Below are 20,173 nucleotides of genomic sequence, written 5' to 3' on the forward strand. Positions count from 1 at the left end.
AAAGTACAAATAGCACACTATATATATATAAACAATAAATTAAACTGGTAAAAGTCTAACACTGTTAAGTATAATTATCACAGTGTACAAAGAAAATTGTAGTCAACACCCCATGAAAATACTCAATTACAAGTAAAAGTACAATCAGACTATAAAAATACCAAATTACTTGTCAAAGACCTGCATTCACAATGTGGCTTAAACACATCACCGCACCATACAGAATACTCCAATACAATAAAAGTATAAATACTCAGTAACTCGTAAAAAGGCGAGGGTCTAAGCTTTAGCGCTCGTGGTCCAGAAAGTCTGTTTGGGGTCAATCGACGTTCCAGTGCAGAGACTTAATTCTCTATGTGCATGGTTCTACTAACTTTCTTCTGACAAAGTCTGTCCTTCATTTCATTTTTGAGAAGGGAAAAAAGGTAGAACATTGAACAAATGTCCAACTTTGTGGATTTAAGTGCACCTCTGTAAATATTAAGGATTCTTTTGTGGCCTCCTCTTGGAAGGGGTATCTTGAGGAATATTCAAAGACGGCTTCCTGAGGGATATCCTCACTATAGTTGACACAGAATTGAAATAAAACCTTTTTTCTACAAGGAAAATAGACACTGTGATACTTGAATGGAACTCTCTCACATACAGGCAACTCACCTCCATCTCTGCAACTACTGTATAAAATCCAACATGCTTTTTCTCCGCGCTGCCACCAGTTGTCAGCGTTTCTCCCTAAACTCCACTCTATTCTGCCACATAAAGGATCCCTGAAGCAGATCACATCACACAGGAAGTGTTCAGAATAAATAACCCTCATCTGTTTAACAATATTCTAGATATTGATTCAAAGACTTATTAACCTAAGTATGAATTAACCAGACTGTAGCTCCTGACCCCTATCATCTTATTATTCCTACTCATGTGATGAAAGTTTACAGCTTACTCACAGCAGGAGTTGTTGCATCGGGTAAAGTGAGATGCTGTACTTGAACTGTTATCAAGATGTAACATTGAAGAAATCAGGAGTTCAGAGTATCATGTCAGGATTTGTGGATCTTGTCATGTGAATAAAATAGATTTTTTATTTTTTTATTTTTTTTACAATTTACAAAGAAGAAACCCTTCCACCAATTCCCCTTGTTTAATAACTTAAAACAATTTACTTTAAAAACAAATTGCCAAACAGGAAAAGATTTTATGAATGTTGTTGCTATGAGCAACATCAGCACCCATTACAACCGTGACTGTCTGTCAGTCCGATGTTGTAAAATGCAAATAATTTGTCACACAAGTGTGTGAGGTTCTTTTTCTATATCACCAGCAACAAAAGTGAATTTCACTGGTAACAAATGATTCACCACGGGTAAAAAAAAAAAAGTTCGATCCCTCGTCTCCTTCATCCTGGTGTCATCAGTCGTCCTTTTCCTTCCCTGTGTACCTGTCGTCTCAAACCAATCTTTAAAAAACACACCGTGTCATGTCAACCAATCCTGAGATCCTTTGATTTTAGATTTATTTTTTCTTGTCTTCATCTTTCTGCCCCTTTCCTCTTTTATCTTCTTCAGCCTTTTCTCTCTCCACTTCAGATTCTCTTTCTCCGCTTTTATCCTCTTTCTTTTCTTCAGGTATGATCTCAGCTCCGTCTCCCTTCCCGGGCCTATCATCTCCTTTTTCTATGGTTATGTCTCCATCATCATGTTTTTTCTTTTCCTTGTCATCTGGGTCCTTCAGCCCAGATTTATCTCCCTCAACCGGCCTCTTTACATCTTCTTTTGTGCTTTTCGTGCTCTCTCCGTCTCCCTCCTTCGTCACATCATTACCATCTTCTCCCTGTCCCTGTTTTTTCACCTTTGGATCTGAACCCTCATCTTCTTTACCTTCTGCCTCTTCTCGCTCCCACTGAAACTCCCCTCCCACCCCTTCACCTCTTCCCTCTGCTATTTCTGCCTCTTCCCCGTCTTCAGGCAGCTGAGTCTCCAGTGCTGCCACCTCCCTCTCCAGCTGCTCGACCCTGGCCTTCATCTTGCGGCTGCTTGACTCTAGTTCCACCATCAGTCGAGCTAGTTTGGTTTGCAGCACCTCCAAGTTGCTCTCCAGCCTTTTAATCTTGGTTTCCACTTTCTCTTCCTCCCGCGGCTCTCCCTCCCCACTCTGCTCCAACATGCCCATCTTGGTGAGGATCTGTCTTCCTTTCTCCTCCAAGTGATGTTTGGCTGCAGGGAACTCAGATAACACATCAGTTAGATCTTCCTTGGACAAGCTAAACAGGTCAGAGTAGCCGATGCTTCGGATGTTGGCAGTGCGACGGTTGCCTGACTTGTTACCTGAAAGGAAATAGTAGTTGTCTTTAATCCCAAAGGTTATTAGTAGTAATATTTAAGTATTCCTATCTAACTGTTGTTTCTATATAGATGCTCACAATGCTGGTTTTGTTAGCTAGCTGATACAAATGAATGAACAAATCTGAACAAAGACTGATTCAATTGTTACTGATAGCACTAATAAGCTAACTAGCTTGTTTTGTAGCAAATCAAAAGGTTAAAGGATCAAACAGTGAACCCTGTGGGACTCCGATTGTCAACTTTATAACAGCCAAGCCAACACAGTGAACTAATGTTACGTTTCTTTACTTCACATACATCACTCCTTATTTTTAAATCATGCCTTCTCACAATGTAAACATACATTTCTTCTGCATTCTGGCTTTCTAGTTTCACTATCCCACCCCAAAGTACTATCTTCATTTGCCTTCTCATGCCCATTCTCTGGGTCACAGTTCCCAGTCCTGATCGGTCTGAGCACCAGGCTTGGTACTTTATTTACTTGATTTGTACTCAATGTAACTGCATCGACCAAAAGCACTAAAGTAATATGTCCCTTCTCTCATTACCAAACTGTGTTTGTCTGCTTGATGCATTTGAAATATTGTGATATTCTGCATTTTAGCACAGTTCTGAGTCTCTTTACCTCTTTCATTAATTAATAATGTACAAGGAATTGTACTTATCTCACCTTTGATGTTGAGGATACTAATTTCTCCGAAGAAATTCCCTTCAGTCAACACAGCAAACTCTGTGACCCCATCATCTGCTACTACTGCAAGTTTCCCCTCTTTTATGATGTACATCTCGTGGCCCACATCTCCCTTTCTGCAGACATATTCTCCTGGACTGAACACCTGCGTGAGAGAGGCATTAGAAATGTTTTTTATCCCTGAACAATTCTTTTCTACCCTAACTACTTGAGCCAATGTTTTTCCTGACCTGAGGTGTTAGCTTAAGCACCAGCTCCTCCAGCAGACTTTTCTCACAGCTCTGGAAGATGGTGACTTTGGAAAGCGTGGGCAGGTGAACGCTGACTGCGATCTCTGTCCTCAGGTGCACGGGCAGCTGCTGCAGGATTTCATTCTCTCGCATGATCTTCTTGTTTATGTGCAGATGCTGGTACCAGTTGTCGATCCGCTGACGAAGCTCCTTGCTAATGTGATGGCTACGTAGATATGCCTTCACCTGAAATTAAATCGTGTAATCATCATCCATCTTCATTTTATATTCGTTTGGGGTCATATATTAAAACAAGACTGTAATACCAAATTCAGAAACAACTTACCAGCTCATGGTTGGGGAAAAATACATTATCACGGTCTCGTAGGCTTGAGATGACATTACCAACATTGCCAACAATGGATGCAAATACTAGCACAGCAATGAGCAGGTCTGCAATCATAAACAAGTACTCCTCTTCCCTTTTTGGCAGGGGGGTGTCTCCTACTGTGGTGAAAATCTGGGCAGAGAACCAAAAGCAGTAAAAGTATTGACGGCGCATGGAGGCAAACTCTGCTTTAGAGATGTTTGGGTAGACCCACAGATCACTTCCGAAACCAATGTAGTTGGAAAGCGCAAAGTAGAGACAGGCATTCCAGTGGATCAACACGAAGATGTAGATCATGAGCTTGGTGATGCGAAAGGTGTTGGGGTAGGAGGTTCTTGTCTCCATGCGATCCAAGGCCTCGTTGAGTCGTGGCATGCGCAGAAGGCGGTTGATCCTCACCATCGGTGTTTGGATGCCAAACACAAAGTAGAGAAGGTCAGTGGGAAGCAGGGAAGTCAAGTCCCGCAAAAAACGTTTAGAGTGCAGGTACTGCTTCTTCAGTTGATTTAGATCTTTTATCAGGATACCCTGATCCAAGTAACCTGGAGTGGGGAGAGCAAGACTTAGTAAGACCCACAGCACACTTCATAAACTGAATTTTGAATTGGCTCTAACTTTTTAAGAATAGTAAATGTACCTGACCTCTATTAAGTTCTGTTCTATTTCAAATATTGAATTCAAAAAGAACATTTACCTGTGTGAACAGTGATGACCATGTCAAGAATATACATGAGGTCTGACAGATAGTCCAGTGTCAGCCACACAGGCAGGTAGCTCAGTGCAATTCCTGTGAAGCATGTTCTGAGAAAACCAAAAGACTGAGTTTCAAATGATTATAGGCAACATGCAAAGATATATGATATTTACCACATCCCATGCTTTTACCTCAAAATAATGATCACCCAGTTGTAGACAATGGGGAAGATCATGACCTGTAGCCAGACGTAATAAAACCGTTCTGCCGGATCAACCACCCACTCTCCCCAACTGAAAAGAAAAATAGAGCTTAATCAGTCACACCCAAGGTACATTCACATCACAATGAATTATTTAAATTCACCAAAATGTGCAAATATAAATATGAAAACCTGTGTATATATTTGGAATCTATAGAATATTGCAAATACTTCAAAGATTAGTTCTGAGTGTTTTTTTTACCTAATAAAGCAATATCACAATATCAATATTATTCTGTGGTAATAATGAGGTTATTCATTTATAAAAGCCTATGATTATACAATGGATGAAATGTTCTAGTTATGGAAAAGGGAAGTGTTTACGTAGATTGCATTAGCTGGGACGTTTATATAAAGATAAAGACTGTTCATCAAAAATTAAAATATTTTTTGCAACATCATCCAATCAAATTATTAGTTACTCACTTAACTTTCAACTTCAGATCCAGGATGATGTTACGTTTCCCTTCATCTTTGGCTGCATCTTCTCCTTCCTCGTTCACTGTCTGCCCATGATGCCACCGGGCGAGTCTCTGCCATTTGTTCCCTCTAACGTTAACATCACCTGTTTTATCCATTCTCCAAAGTTTAGCAAGAGACTAACACATGCTTCTGAATGAGGCTGAGTGCTGCTGTTGATCTTCTTCCCTCCTGCATGAGTGTCACACTTTCTTGGACATATAATAATAATAACAACAACCAAGACGTGCATAAGGCAGCACTGTGTGGTTCACCTAACAACAAACCAGGTGCACTCTGCCTGGTGATGCTGGTCACTATGGAAGGAAAAGCACAACAGATGTCATGTGTCCTCTGGGAGTTCTTTCCTCCCTGTGAGGGAACCAGAGAGGTCCTCTGCACATCCAGAGAATCTGAAGTATGAATCATCTGTTGTTGTTAAAGTTACACAATGAAAAATAAATCCTGTGCAGTGGAGTCCCAATTTAAAAGAGCGGGTTGTCATCTTTCCATGTGTTTTTCTTCGAGAGAGGAGGAGTGCAGCATTGTGTCTGATGGAGTGAGCTGCATCCTGCTATCTGGTTTCCCATGCTTCTTCATATTAAGCTAATTGAATGAGAGACTTTCATCTCGCTGAGCTTGTTCTCTCTCTCTCTCTCACATTTCATAACATTAATATACAAATGCTCAAGTCTGTAAGTGCATCCTAGAGTTAAGTGAACAGCAAAAAACTTGGTACAAACCAATAAATAATGGAACCTGTTGACTTTTTGTTTTAATTGGAAGAGAAACGTGGCATTGATATAGTATTTATTATTTTTAATTATGAGTATTATGAGTAAACGTTCCTCTGACTGTTCAGTGACTCGGTTGTGGAAGCGGGTCGCGGTGCGGGGCGGCTCACCTCCGGCTCCTCGCGCCGCTCACGGAGCTCCGTGGAGCCGCGGTGTGGACGCGTGAAGTCAGGGCCGTGTAGGCGGAGTCAAAGCAAGATGGCTGCGGGAGAGAGGAGAGTGTCTGAGGAATCATCTGATGGGATGTTTATCTCTCGCTAACAGGATGCACGGCGGCCCGAGAGCAGCCCCGCTTCATTCGTCAGCTGCCCCGGCTCAGTGCGGTCAAACCCAGCGGTTGTCCCCGGGTCCTTGCGTCGCCGCTCGCCCCTTCACTGCGCTGACATTGTGGAATTCGTTAGCAGCTAGCCGCTAGCCTCCGAGCAGCGCTAACTCGCTAGCAGGCAGCTAGCAGGTTTTCTGTGGACACCCCGTTCACAACAAACACGAACAACCCGAGGTGAGTGACTCCTGCGTCGACCCCGGCGTTAGACACCTCCAGCTGGGTACACACACACACACACATGGCTGACGTCCCGGAGCCAGCGGGTCATCCGCGCAGGGTCCGCCGCTCCGTAGCCCGCTACATCACCTCGCCATTGAAATGCATTGATTGTTGTTTTCGGGCGGAGGAGCGGCTAACGTGAGATCCAGTGCAGGACGATCACAGGTGATCACAGGTGAAGAGCTGATGTTCAGGACACGGTGTCAACAAAACCGAGGGTTTTTAAACCAAGCTCGTGTTGTTCGATCAGCCTGTCAGACTGAGGGGGGGGACACATGACCCACAGCACCGCGGTGACTGATGGCTGTCTCCGGCCTGATTGTGTGTGTGTGTGTGTGGATGCTGGAGTCTTTAGATACGTGGATGCTGTTGTTCCTGGAGCTCACGTGAAGTCAAAGTCAATCTCAGTGAACTCACATAGAGGAGATCAGTCACACTACATGAAGTGCATTGAACTGAAACAGACCATAAATAATAAACATTGTTGGTGCAGCTCCAAGTGCTTGATAAACACTGTAGATACACGTGGCGTTTGAAAGAAACGGAAACAACAAAAACAAAAGATAAATAGTGAAATAGAAAATGTGATGGACGACATTAGACTTCAGAGCTGCCCTGCCTGTTTTAACTCGTGCACACCAGGACATGTCCCACAGAGAGCAGGTGTGGTCTTCAGCTTGTGCACGTTGCAGGAAATCGCACAAACCTTTTGGAGAAACTTTGCGTGTGTCTGAACTTCAGAGACAGTATTCATTTCTTGGCCTGTAGACTTTGTGCTCTGAGATTTTACAGTCTTACTGAGCTGTGTTTTGAGCGCTTACCTTTGACAAACTTTACCTTCCCTGCGGTGGAATCTGCTGTTGAACTTTGAACTCACTTTATGGCTGTTTTAATGAGGCTCTATGTGACTGGAAAATGAAGCTCATTTGAATTTCCATATGTGGCACAGCTCTTATTACTTATTATCATGCGTTTAAGTTAATCTGCTTTGACTCTTTGTTGGTTAAACTCTGGATTTATTTAGTGCTTTAAATTTTAAACAGAAGATTCAGTCTTTTAAAGTTTAAAAGACTGAATCTTCTCTAAATAATGTTATTTTTACCTTTGTCTGACCTAATGTCAGCTGGTGAATCACTTTGTCAGCTGCTGTTTAAGAAATCCAGTGAAGAAAAGCACGTATTGATTTTGGGAAGTCGGACCAGATGTCATTAAATGTGTTACTCCTGTCTCATGACTTCAGTCCACAAGACGCAGTCACAAATACTAACAAATACATGACTTAAAGGACCAGTGTAAGGATTTTTCAATTGTGAAAAAGTAATAGAATATTAATTATCATGTTTTGATGAGTTTATAACGACCTAAACTGGGATCACGTTGTTGTGTTACCTTGGAATGAGCCATACATATCTACAGACATGTTGCACTGCGATGTTTCTACAGTAGAACAGAAGGAACAGTTTGTTTTCCTAATTGCAAGGAATGGACAGAGTTTTTATTTACATTTAAACATTTATTTCAACTACTTTATAATGTCCATTAACACTGTGACACTGAACTTATGAACCTCATGTGCTCTCAAATACTGAGCGGTGTAAAACTAACACACATCCAAAGATTAAACAACTGACGTGTCATCCTGGGACACTAATGCTTTCAAATATGAAACAGTCATTAACTCGGCAGATGGGTAGAATAGCAGAATTGGCTGAAATGAGCATCCCTAATAGACAGTGACTTCCATGATGAGCAGAAGGTGGACTAACTGGAGGTGGACTGAATGGTTTCCCTGGAAACAACATACTGTAGAGGTTCACACTTCAGTTGTGGTTGTTTAGGAGAACACGGAGGAAAAAATGTCAAAGCTCTTCAGCCAAAATAATTCCTTTGTGAATAAATGGCTGTTTTGAAGGGATGGATGTGAGGAGGATGAGGAGATTTACTCATCCAGTTTGTGTAGCGACCTCTTTCACACTTTTTCAAATTTGTAGAAATGGTAACTGGAAGAAATAATGGATTCATATTTTTTCCATTCATGTGGTGAATCATCTTGTTTTAGGTTAGAGCCTGACCGATGTGGAGTTTTGGAGGCCGGTGCTTGTACTGATTTTAAAATGTTTTTTTTTTTAATAGAAATATAAAGTTTGCATGTTTATGTTTTGTTTTTTTGTTGGTCTACTCAGAGTGCCCGTCCTGACCGGCTATGGAGTGGTGTTGGCTTCAGACTGGATGACAGGGTCTACAGGGAGGACAGGGTCACACAGTTTCTAAAGCAGCAGCGGGCTTCTCTTGGACGCACAGTGACTGGCAGTGACAGCCCATAAAGTCGACCTCCTTTGCCGCCTTCTCTCTGGATACACTTTCCTTCCTCTTCACCCCCCCCTCCCACCTCCCCTCCCCTTCTTATTCTCCCTCCTCTGTCATCTTTTGTTTTTTCTCCCTCCTAATTTCGGTTATACTTTGACCATTTACTGAACCACCTTCCTTCTTCTTTGAGTTCTGACCTGCTGGCTCCGATATGAGCTGGCTGAGCAGGTTGAACCCGCGGGGCTCTGGCAGTCGGTCTGGCCAGAGCGCCGCCCCCTCCAGCCCCTGCACCGCTGACCCAGAGACCTGCCTCATGGTGTTTGAGAACCACTGGAGACAGGTGAGCCGAAGACAAACCTCATCGCTTGAATTTTAATCAAATTCAGTTTTTTATTGCATTAAACTGTTGTACTTATTGTCGACTCAACCTTTTTTTTTTACAAACTGATCTAAATTCATAAATCACATCCTAAGAAATTGGTGGAGAAATCTTGGAACGTCTCCCTTCCTTCCACCAAGTTTTCACAATGCTACTGACAAACAAGCAGACGGAGATAAAAAAACTAGGAAAGGGAATTGTTGATTATTGTGTCCACAGTGGATGTGACACAGCTCAGAGTTTCCGTGGGTGGAGATCAGTTAGAATTTGAATGCTCCTTCGGTGAATGATTACCTGACACCCAGAGAAGAACTACACACACATTCATCTGGTCGACTTTAACAGTGTGACTGAGTCTATCCAATCACTGACAGCAGGTTTGTAGGTCACAGAGCCTTGGCACTGTCTCTCTGGTCAGTTTGCTCTGACACAATAAAAGATGTGTGACTGATTCTTACAATGTGGAAGCTTTGGAACTGTTTCTGACCGGATTCTGGATTCTGCCTGGATTCCCACTAATTGTTCATGAAGAAGTTTTTTTATAAAAGAAGCTGATTATAACTGACAGTGGCCCCAACAAGATGATTAATTACCTAAAACACAAAGAAGAACATCTCTTATCTCCACAGCCTGTTGTCAGATCTGCAGATTCATCGTGCTGACTGCAGAACCACTTGTTAGGTGTTGATAAAACCCTGGCTTCTCTATTTGTTCAGTTTTTTTACTCACTTATGACACAATTCATTTAATTCTATCTTAAAAACTCATCTTGCATTGTCACTGATAGCTTCTTATCTGTCAGTACCTTTTATAAGTCAGTGAATAACTCAAAAGGAATTTTGTCAAATGATATTTTCACAATAACAGATTTTTTCATCGTGTACATTCACACTTGTTATGTTTATATTTAGTTTTATTTAATTGGACAGTCTCATTGGGTTTTATTTAAGTGCCCCAGTATTAAGTGTTGGCCTGAATCATCCCCTTGTTCACTCATTCATCACTCCCCATATTGATTTTGGACACAGCCACTCTGGGAGTGAGCCTCAGACAATGCCAGGACCTTGACCAGAGCTGCCAAAAGACATTCAGCCACCGTTTAGTGTAATCATATGCTTTACCTACTGTGTCATCAACATGTCTGCTGTGAGGAAACAAGGCTCGTTACCCCGCTTCATCAAAAAACATTTAATTTCACCCAGATGAAATACAATTAAATGCTCATCAGAAGCCACACACGTTGGTTTTTTAACTCCTCATCAAGACAATGATGCTAAGAGTTAAACACTGATAATACTCGTCCTGTACTCAGGTCTCTTGGGTGCTGGAGCAGCACGAGCCTTCATCGTCCAGCGACGACCTGACAGCAGTGAGGAATCACACAGACCAGATGTTGTGTCTGCTGGCAGAGGAGAGGCCGGCTGAGAGCCCGGAGGGCGGCCCCAGTGTGCCCCCCATGGGCCCCATACTGGAGCTGGTCGTCACTGAGAATATTCTGGAGTGCCTGGTTAAGTGGCACCTTCGCCGCGGCTTGGATCCCGACAGCCAGGGGGCGCTGCTCAAGCTGTTTGAGATGCTCATCGGCCAGTCCCAGCAGCCTCTGCTACAGCACACAGGCGTTCTCCACCCCTTGCTGAGGCTGCTGGGAGCTTGTGCTGACCCAGATCTTGGTTGTCCTCTGGTCCTGGAGAACAGCCTGGTACTTCTGCTCAACCAGGTAAAGTCACCTCCAGTTTACATCAAGCTGTAGCTCAGTTTAGGGGCCGCATCCTTCTTTGGACGCATTCGTAGATTAATTGTGTCACAGCAGCGTGACGAGAGTGTCCCAACTTGAAGCTACAATCTTAACCTGCTTTCAGACATGCACTGAACTCTGGGGAATTAACAGAGGGGCTGTTTACTGAACTTATATCAGTCTTACTTTGATAGATTTCCGTATTTTGCACATTGTATTATTTTTTCACCACACCACTCATTGAATCCTCCAGGTGTGCGTGACCATGGCCCGGCAGCCAGTGGTTCTAGAGATGTTGTTCCGGGCAGCACCAGCTCAGCAGGGCTCCACCAACCTGCTGATCTTCTCTCTCCTCGTGCCATTCATCCACCGCGACGGAGCGATCGGACAGCAGGCCAGAGATGCGCTGTTGCTGGTGATGGCGGCCTCGGCCAGCCACGAGGCTGTGGCACGCTACATCGCTGAGAACTCCTATTTCTGTCCGGTGAGTGAGTCCAGATCTCATATGTTTTGTGACTTCTCCAGCTCAAGCTTGGTCTTATTCTTCTTTTCCCCCACCAGTACACACTAGTAGAGCCAAACTACCTGTTTGGTCGAAATCATACTTGGATCAGAAGCCTTAGAAAAGCTACTGAATTCTTTACTCTTATTCAAGTATCAATTAATCATCTTACTTACAACTCGGAAGAAAAATAGAGATCTAAGCATTTGGTTTAAAACGTCCCCAGTTACTGTCAAGTTTTTAAGATAATTCCCTCTGAGCGTTTTTCAAAAGGAAATCTCCGTCCTTTTATTTTTCTTTGATGCTATGTTGGTTTTATCCCACTGGTGCATCAACCGACTACTTCACTGCTACTTTGGAATAATCTGAATTAACTTACTCTATTATTTATTGTTGATTTTGACCCTCACAGAATGATGTGAGCTGAGGACAGCTTATAATGTGGGACTCTGGCTTCATTTCAACACTGCTTTTAAGAAAGAGTGTGTGTGTGTGTGTGTGTGTGTGTGTGTGTGTGTGTGTGTGTGTGTGTGTGTGTGTGTGTGTGTGTGTGTGTGTGTTCATGTTCCTCTATCTCACTCTGATGCATCAGTGATGCTGTGTGATAATGGATGAGGAAGTAGATGACTTTGCATTTTGACAAACCATCCATCCTTATCTGCATCTTTCAGCTTCAGCTTAGTGTTCTTCCTGTGAACGTCTTAAAAAAAATAACTACCTCAGTCAACATCACACATTTACAATCTATAAGATAAACACATGCATGTAAAACCCTCTGTATCACCCAGACGCTGCTGATTAACACAAATCCATAATGTCTAAACTTCCTGGTGGAAATCAAAGATCATTTTAAATTAAAACTGAATCAAGTTTTTTTTTGGCGATGGATTTTTTCTTCTAAAACACAGAAACATTTTTTTAATGTAATGCATATTTGTGAAGTGTAAATAAGTGAGGGGAGTTTATTAAGCGAGATCATTGAGCCATGTTGATCTTTGTTGTTGTAGTTCCCCACAGCTGCCACTAGATGTCATATTTCACTCATTGCACTTTAAACTGTGTATTCACTGAACAGGGTTGCACCTTTGTTAACCAACGAACTGATGAGAGATGATGTGACCATCGTTTTAAATCACGCGAAAATCCGCTTTGTCTCGCCATAGTTTCATAATGAACAACATTTTCTATGAACCCACTTACACTAATATAAAAGAGCTAAAACTTTGAGTTTTTGCGCCACTGTGGCTACTGAGAATCACGAGTTCTATCTGATGCCTCTCTGTCTCTCTTCAGGTGTTAGCAACGGGCCTCAGCGCTCTCTACTCCTCTCTGCCCAGAAAGATTGAGGTTCGGGGAGACGACTGGCACGCCCTGCGGCGGGAGGACTGGATCGGCGTGTCGTCAATCGTACTGTTCATGAACTCGCTGGAGTTCTGCAACGCTGTGGTGCAAGTCGCTCACCCCCTGGTCCGCTACCAGCTCCTGGACTACCTCCACAATGGCTTCCTCGTACCTGTCATGGGCCCCGCCCTTCACAAGGTAGATTATCAGATCAAAGTTGCAGACCACCAGTCAGCAGTTTTTCTGGAAGTATTTTTATGTTAAAAAAACTCTTCCCAAGATTTTACGACGCATTGAGCACCACAAACTATCTGCATGACTAAATCCCCCTCCGAGTTTGTGGGAGGATTGTAATAGATGAATCAAATCATGAGCATCCATGTGAATGTTTTTTTTTCCAGTCGTCGGTGGATGAGATGATTGCCAGCACCGCCTACCTGGACCTATTCCTGCGTAGTGTGACAGAGACTTCCCTCCTCAAAACCTTCCTGCGCTTCATCCTGCTCCATTGCCACGACAACGACACCATCCTGGACACACTGCTCACACGCATCAGCAGCAATTCAAGGGTCCGTATGTATATACTGTGTGTGTGTGTGTGTGTGTGTGTGTGTGTGTGTGTGTGTGTGTGTGTGTGATAGAGCCTCGAGTCCCTCATATGAACCCAGTAGTGTGGGTGGTGAGTGGGCTGTGAACAGAAGTTGATTGAAAATGACTGCATCCATTATTTTTTTTCAGAACAAACAATAGAAAATGTCAAGTCTGCGCTGCTCATTGTTGTATTTTTGTAAACACATCGAAAATGAATAAATCTTCAGGTTCATACTTTCTGATCCTCCAAAATAAAAACATTCTGTTCTCTGAGTCAATCATACTGTCGTGTTTCAGAAAAAGAAAAGAAAAACTCCATTGGCCATAATTTGCATGATACCATTACCCCTGTGGCAACACGACTGACGAATTATGATTTGTTTAGAAAATTACAACAGTTGAGCCCCGGGTCATGAAGGATACCTTCATACCTGCTGGTTAAAGTTTTATGACATCATTAAAGGTAAAAGTTTCAAAAATCAAACCCTTGCGATTTAAAATTTTGAGCTAATTATGGTATTTTTCTTTTCCTGTCATATGTAATTTGTCAGTGATATTTAACTGTCTCACCATTATTTCTGACGTGTGTGTTGCAGCTGTGCATGGTCTCACTGAGCCTCTTCAGGACTCTGCTCTCTCTGCACTGTGAAGACATCATGCTGCAGCTTGTTCTCAGGTACGTTTGCACATCTCAGCATCTCTTCCCTCGGCTCATTCAATATGCAAAACACAGAGTGGGTAGTAAATATTGTTCCTTGTACTCAGTGGTTTTTGTGTGTGTGCGTGTTCTCAGGTATTTACTGCCCTGTACCCATGTTATGCTGAGTCAGCGTCGCGCCATCAGGGAGACTGACATTTACGGAAAGTCGGCAGACAAGTTCCTCTCGCTCATCCCTGAGTGCTGTCGGCTGGATGCGACGCCCTCTGCAGAGCGAGACGAGGACAATGCATTCTGGGGCAAAGGTGAGCGACAAACACCAGAGGAAAATATGAAGAGAACAACGACGGCTCAGATCAATTTCTTTATACACTTTATGTTGTAAAGTTGGTAAATTTTATATGATGTAATCTTACTAATGATGTTAAAGAGTAAATAACTTTTTAAAAATGTATTTTGCCATCGTACAGTGCTGAACAGCCCAACTACAGAGTCTCCTGCCCCGCCAAGACCCAGCACCCCGTCCCGCTTAGCCTTCTTCATCCGCCAACAGAGCAGTGGAGGAGGATCAGGAGGAGGTGGTCCCTCTACGCCCACCAGCATGGAGCCGCTGCAGTCGGGTCCTGCCAGCTCTCACCCTTTGTCCCCAGAAAGCCCGATGCACCAGCTGCAGACACACACCGAGTGTCTGGACTGGGACTCGGGTTACCTGGAGTACCTCAGAGACGCTCGACGAGGCATCGAGCTCTGCTCCTGGGCCTGCAGAGACTGGTCAGCACCCTATGATGGAGAAAACCCCTCCTCAATCACAGCCCCTCCACCCCCACCTCCCCCTACCTCCAATCCCTCCATGGCCATGTTGCCTGAGCACTTCTCTTTTCATCAGGGAGGAAGCAGTAACACCCCTCCGGTCCAGCAGAGGGCAGCCATTGTGGCTGCTGCACGGTCAGAGTGGAGCAGCTCGGAGCGGGACAGCGGAGAGTGGGACATTACGATCGGCAAAAACAGCTGCATCAGCCTCACGCCTCGCTCCAAGAAACGCAGCCTGCAGAGGGAGGAGCTCTTGCCGAAACCAGTACCTCCTCTCGTCCCGTCTTCCTCGTCTTCAGCCGCCCCTCTAACAAGTTCCCACGGCGCCTCGTCCCCAGCTCCTCACCTTCCCACCTCAGCCATCACTGTTAGCTACCAGGCCATGTATAACGGAACAATGGGACAGGGGGACGGATGCTCAGACAGTCGTGACCGAGGTCTGGAGGTAAAGAAAGTGAAGAGAGATTTAGGGGAGCAGCAGTATTTGGATGAAAATTCAAATCAAAACGGATCCCTCGTCACACGTCCCTCACAAAGCCACAGCAGTCTCCCCCAATCCATTTTCAACAGCAGTGACATCAGTGATGCAAAATCCCTGTGCCCTAAACAGATTCCCTCACAGAGCTCAATCTCCCAACAGACGTCTGACACCAAACTGCTGACCAGCGACACATCAAACCCGCACAGCGTCACCTCAGATCTTCCAGAAGCCAACCAGACACAGCAGTCTGTCGAGAGCCTCATCGAGGAGCTGCTAGAGCAGGCGCCGGGGGACCCCCAGGTCCCCGCAGACACCAATGGTCAGGGCATCAGCATCGAAGCCTTCACGCAGGAACTGAGGGAGCTGGAGGACAGGGTGAAGGAACGCTGCAGAACAGCCTGTCTGCAGGAGGGAGCAAACAGAGAGTCCCTGACAGCTGAGCGGCAGGAGGAGGAACAGCAGCCGCCCTCGGCCCTGGAGCCAAAGCTGATCAGCGACACAAAAGCAGAAGGGAACGTGGTGGGCCTCTGTAGTCCTGCCAGACCACTAAACCAGCCGGCCTCGCAGCCATACACAGGTGAGACTCACACGGTTGATAAACAAGTTATAGTTTCATTGATCTCAGCAGTGTCCACATTAGTGCGTACAAACCAATACACTGTGTAATCTACCGCACTGATCACCAGGCTCACATACTGACCCTGTGTTAACAGGATACAAACCTGAGGCAAAGTTAGTTTTTCCACTTGAGAAATTCATTTATTCACCACTTCCAAAAATTTTTGACGTGGATTTTATACTGACTTCAGTCAGGTTCAACACAAGCCGTCCACTTTCATCCAGTGACGCATTCCTCTTTCCCTCTGCAGGTCCATTTATGGTGGTTCTGTTTGCCAAGCTGGAGAACATGCTCCAAAACTCACTGTATGTCAACATCCTGCTCACCGGCATCGTGGCCCAGCTGGCCTGCTACCCTCAGCCCCTCCTGAGGTCCTTCCTGCTCAACACCAACATGGTCTTCCAGCCCAGTGTCAAGTCACTGATCCAGGTACGCAGGCACTACAGTTCAGTAGCAAGTATTCAGTACAAACTGGAGAGAACAGTGTCTGTGTTTGCTCTTGAAGTGATGACAGTTCTTAGGTTCCTGTTTTTAGGCGTAGTTTTCCAGCCCACATCACTTCTGTGCAAGCTCCAGTTCCAGAAGCACCAGGCCCACAGGCACATTTGCATAGAGTTTCTTTCCATGTTCTATTCTAAGATACTGTAAATGGTAACCTAGTACTGGACTGGACATCTCTGCCAGAATCTGTGAAGTCAGAAATGAAATATTCAGATACAGTAATCAGTAAAAAAAAAACTGTTCATTGAAGATCAATCAAAAGTCTGAAGCTTTGTTTCCTGATTCACGTCAGGTTCTCGGTTCTGTGAAGAATCGCATCGAGGCGTTCGCAGCCTCCCATGAGGACTTCCCTGCCATGCTGAAGAAAGCCCAGCAGTACCTCGTGGCCCGAGGCAAAGTGGACTGGACCGACTCGCCTGCAGCTGTTCCCCCCCTGCGGCGCTCGGATTCATTAGGTGAGAACAGAAACCAGAGCAACTGCACTTACGCATGCAAAGGTTTGGAATCTGGTCAGTCACAGAGTCAAGCCGAACTTTAGGTCAGTTAAACGATGTTTGATCGATTTTTGTTTCTGTTTCTGAAAACCACTACATTGCTTGAATTATGAACAGAAATAAATCCCACCTGTGACCACAGAGGTCGCTGCCGCTCAGCAAAAGTTACTAAGTGTGGCTCTAATGTTTTTGTTTTCCCAGTGAAGAGTCGTAAGCCATCTCTCGGAGACCTGATCCTTCGTCACACCAACAGCCCGACTCGGGCCCGGCACGCCGCTCAGCTGGCCCTAGCACACGTACGGGACGGCGGCCAATCACTGACCAGCGCGCTGTTCCGGGGCAGCGGGGGGGCATCTGGCCTGGAGAAGCAAGCCGAGGCACTGCGAGTGAAGAACGCCGTCTACTGTGCCGTCATCTTCTGCGAGTTCCTCAAGGAGCTGGCTGCCCTGGCTCAAGAGCACGCCGTCACCCTGCCCTTCCCCCAGAGTCAGGAGGCAGAGGAGTAGAGGGTAAACACAGACTCCTCCAATCTAGCTCTTAGCCTCCATTTTCTTTTTGTTTAGGCTGTAAAATAAGAGTCGCATAGGATTCATCCATCACCAGGGGACGGACTGGAGCACTGAGACTGTCACTGATGAGGTCGTGTGCAAAGTCACAGAGGAAAACAGTGGCAAATTTTGTACCAAAATCATTATAGGAAACCTATAGGACTAGAAGTACTGTCCTCACCTGTAAACTAACGATAGTGTGCATATCATGTATTATATTTACATTCTATACACACAAAGTCTCTAGAGATTTGGGAGCTTGTACATACACATACCATGTCCTGGTATAAAAGCCTCAGATAAAGAAATAGGTGCACATACTGGTGCTAGTCAGTACTCTATATTTTAAGATGAAAGGTGCTTTCAGGCGGCACAGAGGAGACGAGGGTTTTATCCTCAACGAAATTATACCAAACACCAAAAAAAACGGCAATTGCAGAAAGTGTGAGCTAGACGGTGAAATACAAAGTGATCCACTCAGCTTCTCGTCCTCCATCAAGGACGGGCCAATAGAGAACGATCGCAGAGAAGACGCAACTCTGAAGAACCTCAAGTGTCCATTTTGTTTCTAAAAGGCTGCAAAGACTCAGTGAGCGAGATGAGAACTGGAAGAGCTGAGGCGAGAGTGCCACTTTCTTTCCTGTGAATCAGCACGACCATCACAAATGTACTGGAAAAGTTCTTTTTTTTGTTTGAAATGTTTTTTCGTTTTTTTTACATTTGCACCATTCTCTAGACATATCAGCAGCACGTGGGAGCAGGCGTGACCGTGGTGGTTTTGTAAAGCGACTCCTCTTCTCCCCGGAAGGTGACGCTGAGTCTTCAGGCCGTCGCGAAGCCATTCACCTGTTGCCATGAACAAAGTCAGCGGGATTGAAAAGGCAGCGCAGCTTTACAGTTTCTACCTTTTTAATGTGTCGTTTAGTCTTTTCAAAAGACTTTAGAGTCGCGGAGGGAAAAAAGGCGAGAAGGGAAAGATTACGTTTTTTTATTTTTGATGATTTCCATTTACTTTGAACTGACGGAAAAAGGTCCTACTGAGGCATTCACTGACTTTTCTTTAAACAGTTGAGCGAAGAATTAGGCTCCGTAAGAAGCGATTTATAATGTCGGTTTTCAGGTTAAGGTTTTAATCTGCTTCAAAATGTTTTGTCTCTTCGGGTGAGACGGGCCAAACGTTCATCTTGAAATTTAACATGCTGCTATTTTTCTTTTTCTTTTTTTAAACACTAACACCCAGTTTTGTTCGAATCATTCTTTCTCTTCGTGTCGTTGTTAGGTACCAAGTATTAAATGCATGTAGAGGATGTGGAGGAGTCCGTGCCTGTGATTGTGAGCGGCTTTTTTAATTTATTATCTTGTGTCAGAGATTGAATGAAGTTGCAGTCACAGTGAGAAAAAACAATTTGCCAAGTTCAAATATCCTCGTTCGACGCCGAGGCTCGGAAAATGTTGCGTGTGGGGGGGGGGGGGGGGGGGGGGGTTTGTAAGAGACGGTGATTCTTCATTTTTACAGGTCTGTAATTTTTCTAGAAGATTATTCGGAAAGCAACCTGTGAAATGAAGCACGACACCGGAGTGAGTGCGTTGTTTGAATCCGACTGCCCATGACCCAGCTTTTTGTGAAGTAACTTGTTTTTTTGCACATCCTCTCTCAACGCTCAGCAGCGGAGAAACTGCCCGCTCGGTCTTAATCTCTGAAACTGACTACCACATCATTTGTTGACAGCTTTCCTCTTTCTCAACAAGTTGAAGCCGCCTCGACTTGTCAAAGCCATAGCCGTGATCATCCTGTTTGTACACGTAGTCCTTCATCACTTTTCTACACGATTTCTAGACACATTTTGTAACACCCCCGCGTTTGTTTCCATAAGTGAGTTGGGAGTCTCTGCATGCCCGTTAAGATCAGGTTTAGGATTGAATAATGGATTAAATAGCGTAGGGTAAGTTTTCTTTGGTTTGTGCAATAGCGCCGAGGTAACGTTAGCTTCCATGCAGTAGTTTCTTCAGTGAGTCATCCGGTCGCCTGCAGAGATCAACGGCGATGAACATGTTTCACACTGAATGTTTGCTCTCTAATCAAATCGGTAGAGAAATCGCTTCTGTGTTTTACCCGCTGCCTTCTGTCCGTCCATCTGTTCACCGAGTCTGATGTACATCCACGTGTTCAGAACGAGATTCATTTCCCCCTCGGTCCGTGGGGAGGGACAAAAAAAAAAGGCCAGCAGGTGGCGCAGTAATCAAAGTTTCCCCCTGTCTTCACACTCCAGATTGTGTTTTCTTTTCTCTGAGAGTTCTGTTAAAGTTTGTATTTGAAGCATCTTGGTGAATGTGGCTCGGTCACACTGTCAGTGGTTTGTATGTAACTCGTACACATGTGTAGACGCCAAAGACAATGTTCTGTGACAACATCGGAATCTCCCTGTGTCTTTAAAACCCGTCGCAGACAGTTTCTTGGGACATGGTCTTGACAGTTATTCATCTTATTCAGTTTATGTTTCATACGTTGCACCTCGTAGATCGTAAACTTCCGCCAAAGGCCCAACAGCCCCCTAATGAAAACACTTAAATCAGATGAATCTGGATTTTGATTTGGATCCCCTGAACATCTGTGAAAATCCAGATTTATTATTATTTTTCCCAGGTGAAGCTCGGACAGGGAATCTTTTTGTTTTTGCTCAGCGACCCTGATTCTCAGAAGTTCAATTGTCGGCATTGATCCCGTGTGAAAGAACATCTCTCTGGTTTTTAGTCCATTTGCATGTCAACACTTTCCACAGTCATTTCTCACTGTGAACTCTTT

At 44.4% G+C, this 20,173-nt stretch overlaps 2 protein-coding genes across 2 annotated transcripts; one reads left to right on the plus strand and one right to left on the minus strand.

Moving 5' to 3' along the window:
- Positions 1-1,309: 1,309 nt before the first annotated feature.
- On the minus strand, positions 1,310-5,336 carry cnga4 (cyclic nucleotide gated channel subunit alpha 4). The gene is made up of 7 exons (XM_020105103.2): positions 5,034-5,336; positions 4,537-4,638; positions 4,346-4,452; positions 3,610-4,193; positions 3,264-3,509; positions 3,013-3,178; positions 1,310-2,324 (listed from the first exon to the last, which is right to left on the minus strand). The coding sequence occupies exons 1-7, from the start codon at positions 5,183-5,185 to the stop codon at positions 1,513-1,515; spliced, it is 2,169 nt and encodes a 722-aa protein (XP_019960662.2). The 5' UTR covers positions 5,186-5,336; the 3' UTR covers positions 1,310-1,512.
- Positions 5,337-6,031: 695 nt separating this feature from the next.
- On the plus strand, positions 6,032-18,987 carry fhip1b (FHF complex subunit HOOK interacting protein 1B). The gene is made up of 12 exons (XM_020105107.2): positions 6,032-6,359; positions 8,588-9,051; positions 10,403-10,807; positions 11,079-11,309; positions 12,621-12,866; positions 13,070-13,237; positions 13,856-13,935; positions 14,053-14,222; positions 14,388-15,785; positions 16,078-16,256; positions 16,621-16,783; positions 17,024-18,987. Exons 2-12 carry the CDS (start codon positions 8,923-8,925, stop codon positions 17,326-17,328), a joined length of 3,474 nt encoding a protein of 1,157 aa, XP_019960666.2. The 5' UTR covers positions 6,032-6,359; positions 8,588-8,922; the 3' UTR covers positions 17,329-18,987.
- The last annotated feature ends 1,186 nt before the right edge of the window (positions 18,988-20,173 follow it).

This window comes from Paralichthys olivaceus, chromosome 10, assembly GCF_024713975.1.
Source record: "Paralichthys olivaceus isolate ysfri-2021 chromosome 10, ASM2471397v2, whole genome shotgun sequence".
In the NCBI taxonomy this organism is placed as follows: domain Eukaryota; kingdom Metazoa; phylum Chordata; class Actinopteri; order Pleuronectiformes; family Paralichthyidae; genus Paralichthys; species Paralichthys olivaceus.

Excerpts from the sequence above, each read along its gene's own strand:
- cnga4 (XM_020105103.2), bottom strand. The coding sequence starts at position 5,185 with ATGGATAAAACAGGTGATGTTAACGTTAGAGGGAACAAATGGCAGAGA. Across the intron at positions 4,194-4,345 it reads GGTCATCACTGTTCACACAG|GTTACTTGGATCAGGGTATC; the intron begins GTAAATGTTCTT and ends TCCCCACTCCAG. Across the intron at positions 3,510-3,609 it reads TTTTCCCCAACCATGAGCTG|GTGAAGGCATATCTACGTAG; the intron begins GTAAGTTGTTTC and ends ATTTAATTTCAG.
- fhip1b (XM_020105107.2), top strand. The coding sequence starts at position 8,923 with ATGAGCTGGCTGAGCAGGTTGAACCCGCGGGGCTCTGGCAGTCGGTCT. Across the intron at positions 13,936-14,052 it reads ATGCTGCAGCTTGTTCTCAG|GTATTTACTGCCCTGTACCC; the intron begins GTACGTTTGCAC and ends GCGTGTTCTCAG. Across the intron at positions 14,223-14,387 it reads CAATGCATTCTGGGGCAAAG|TGCTGAACAGCCCAACTACA; the intron begins GTGAGCGACAAA and ends GCCATCGTACAG.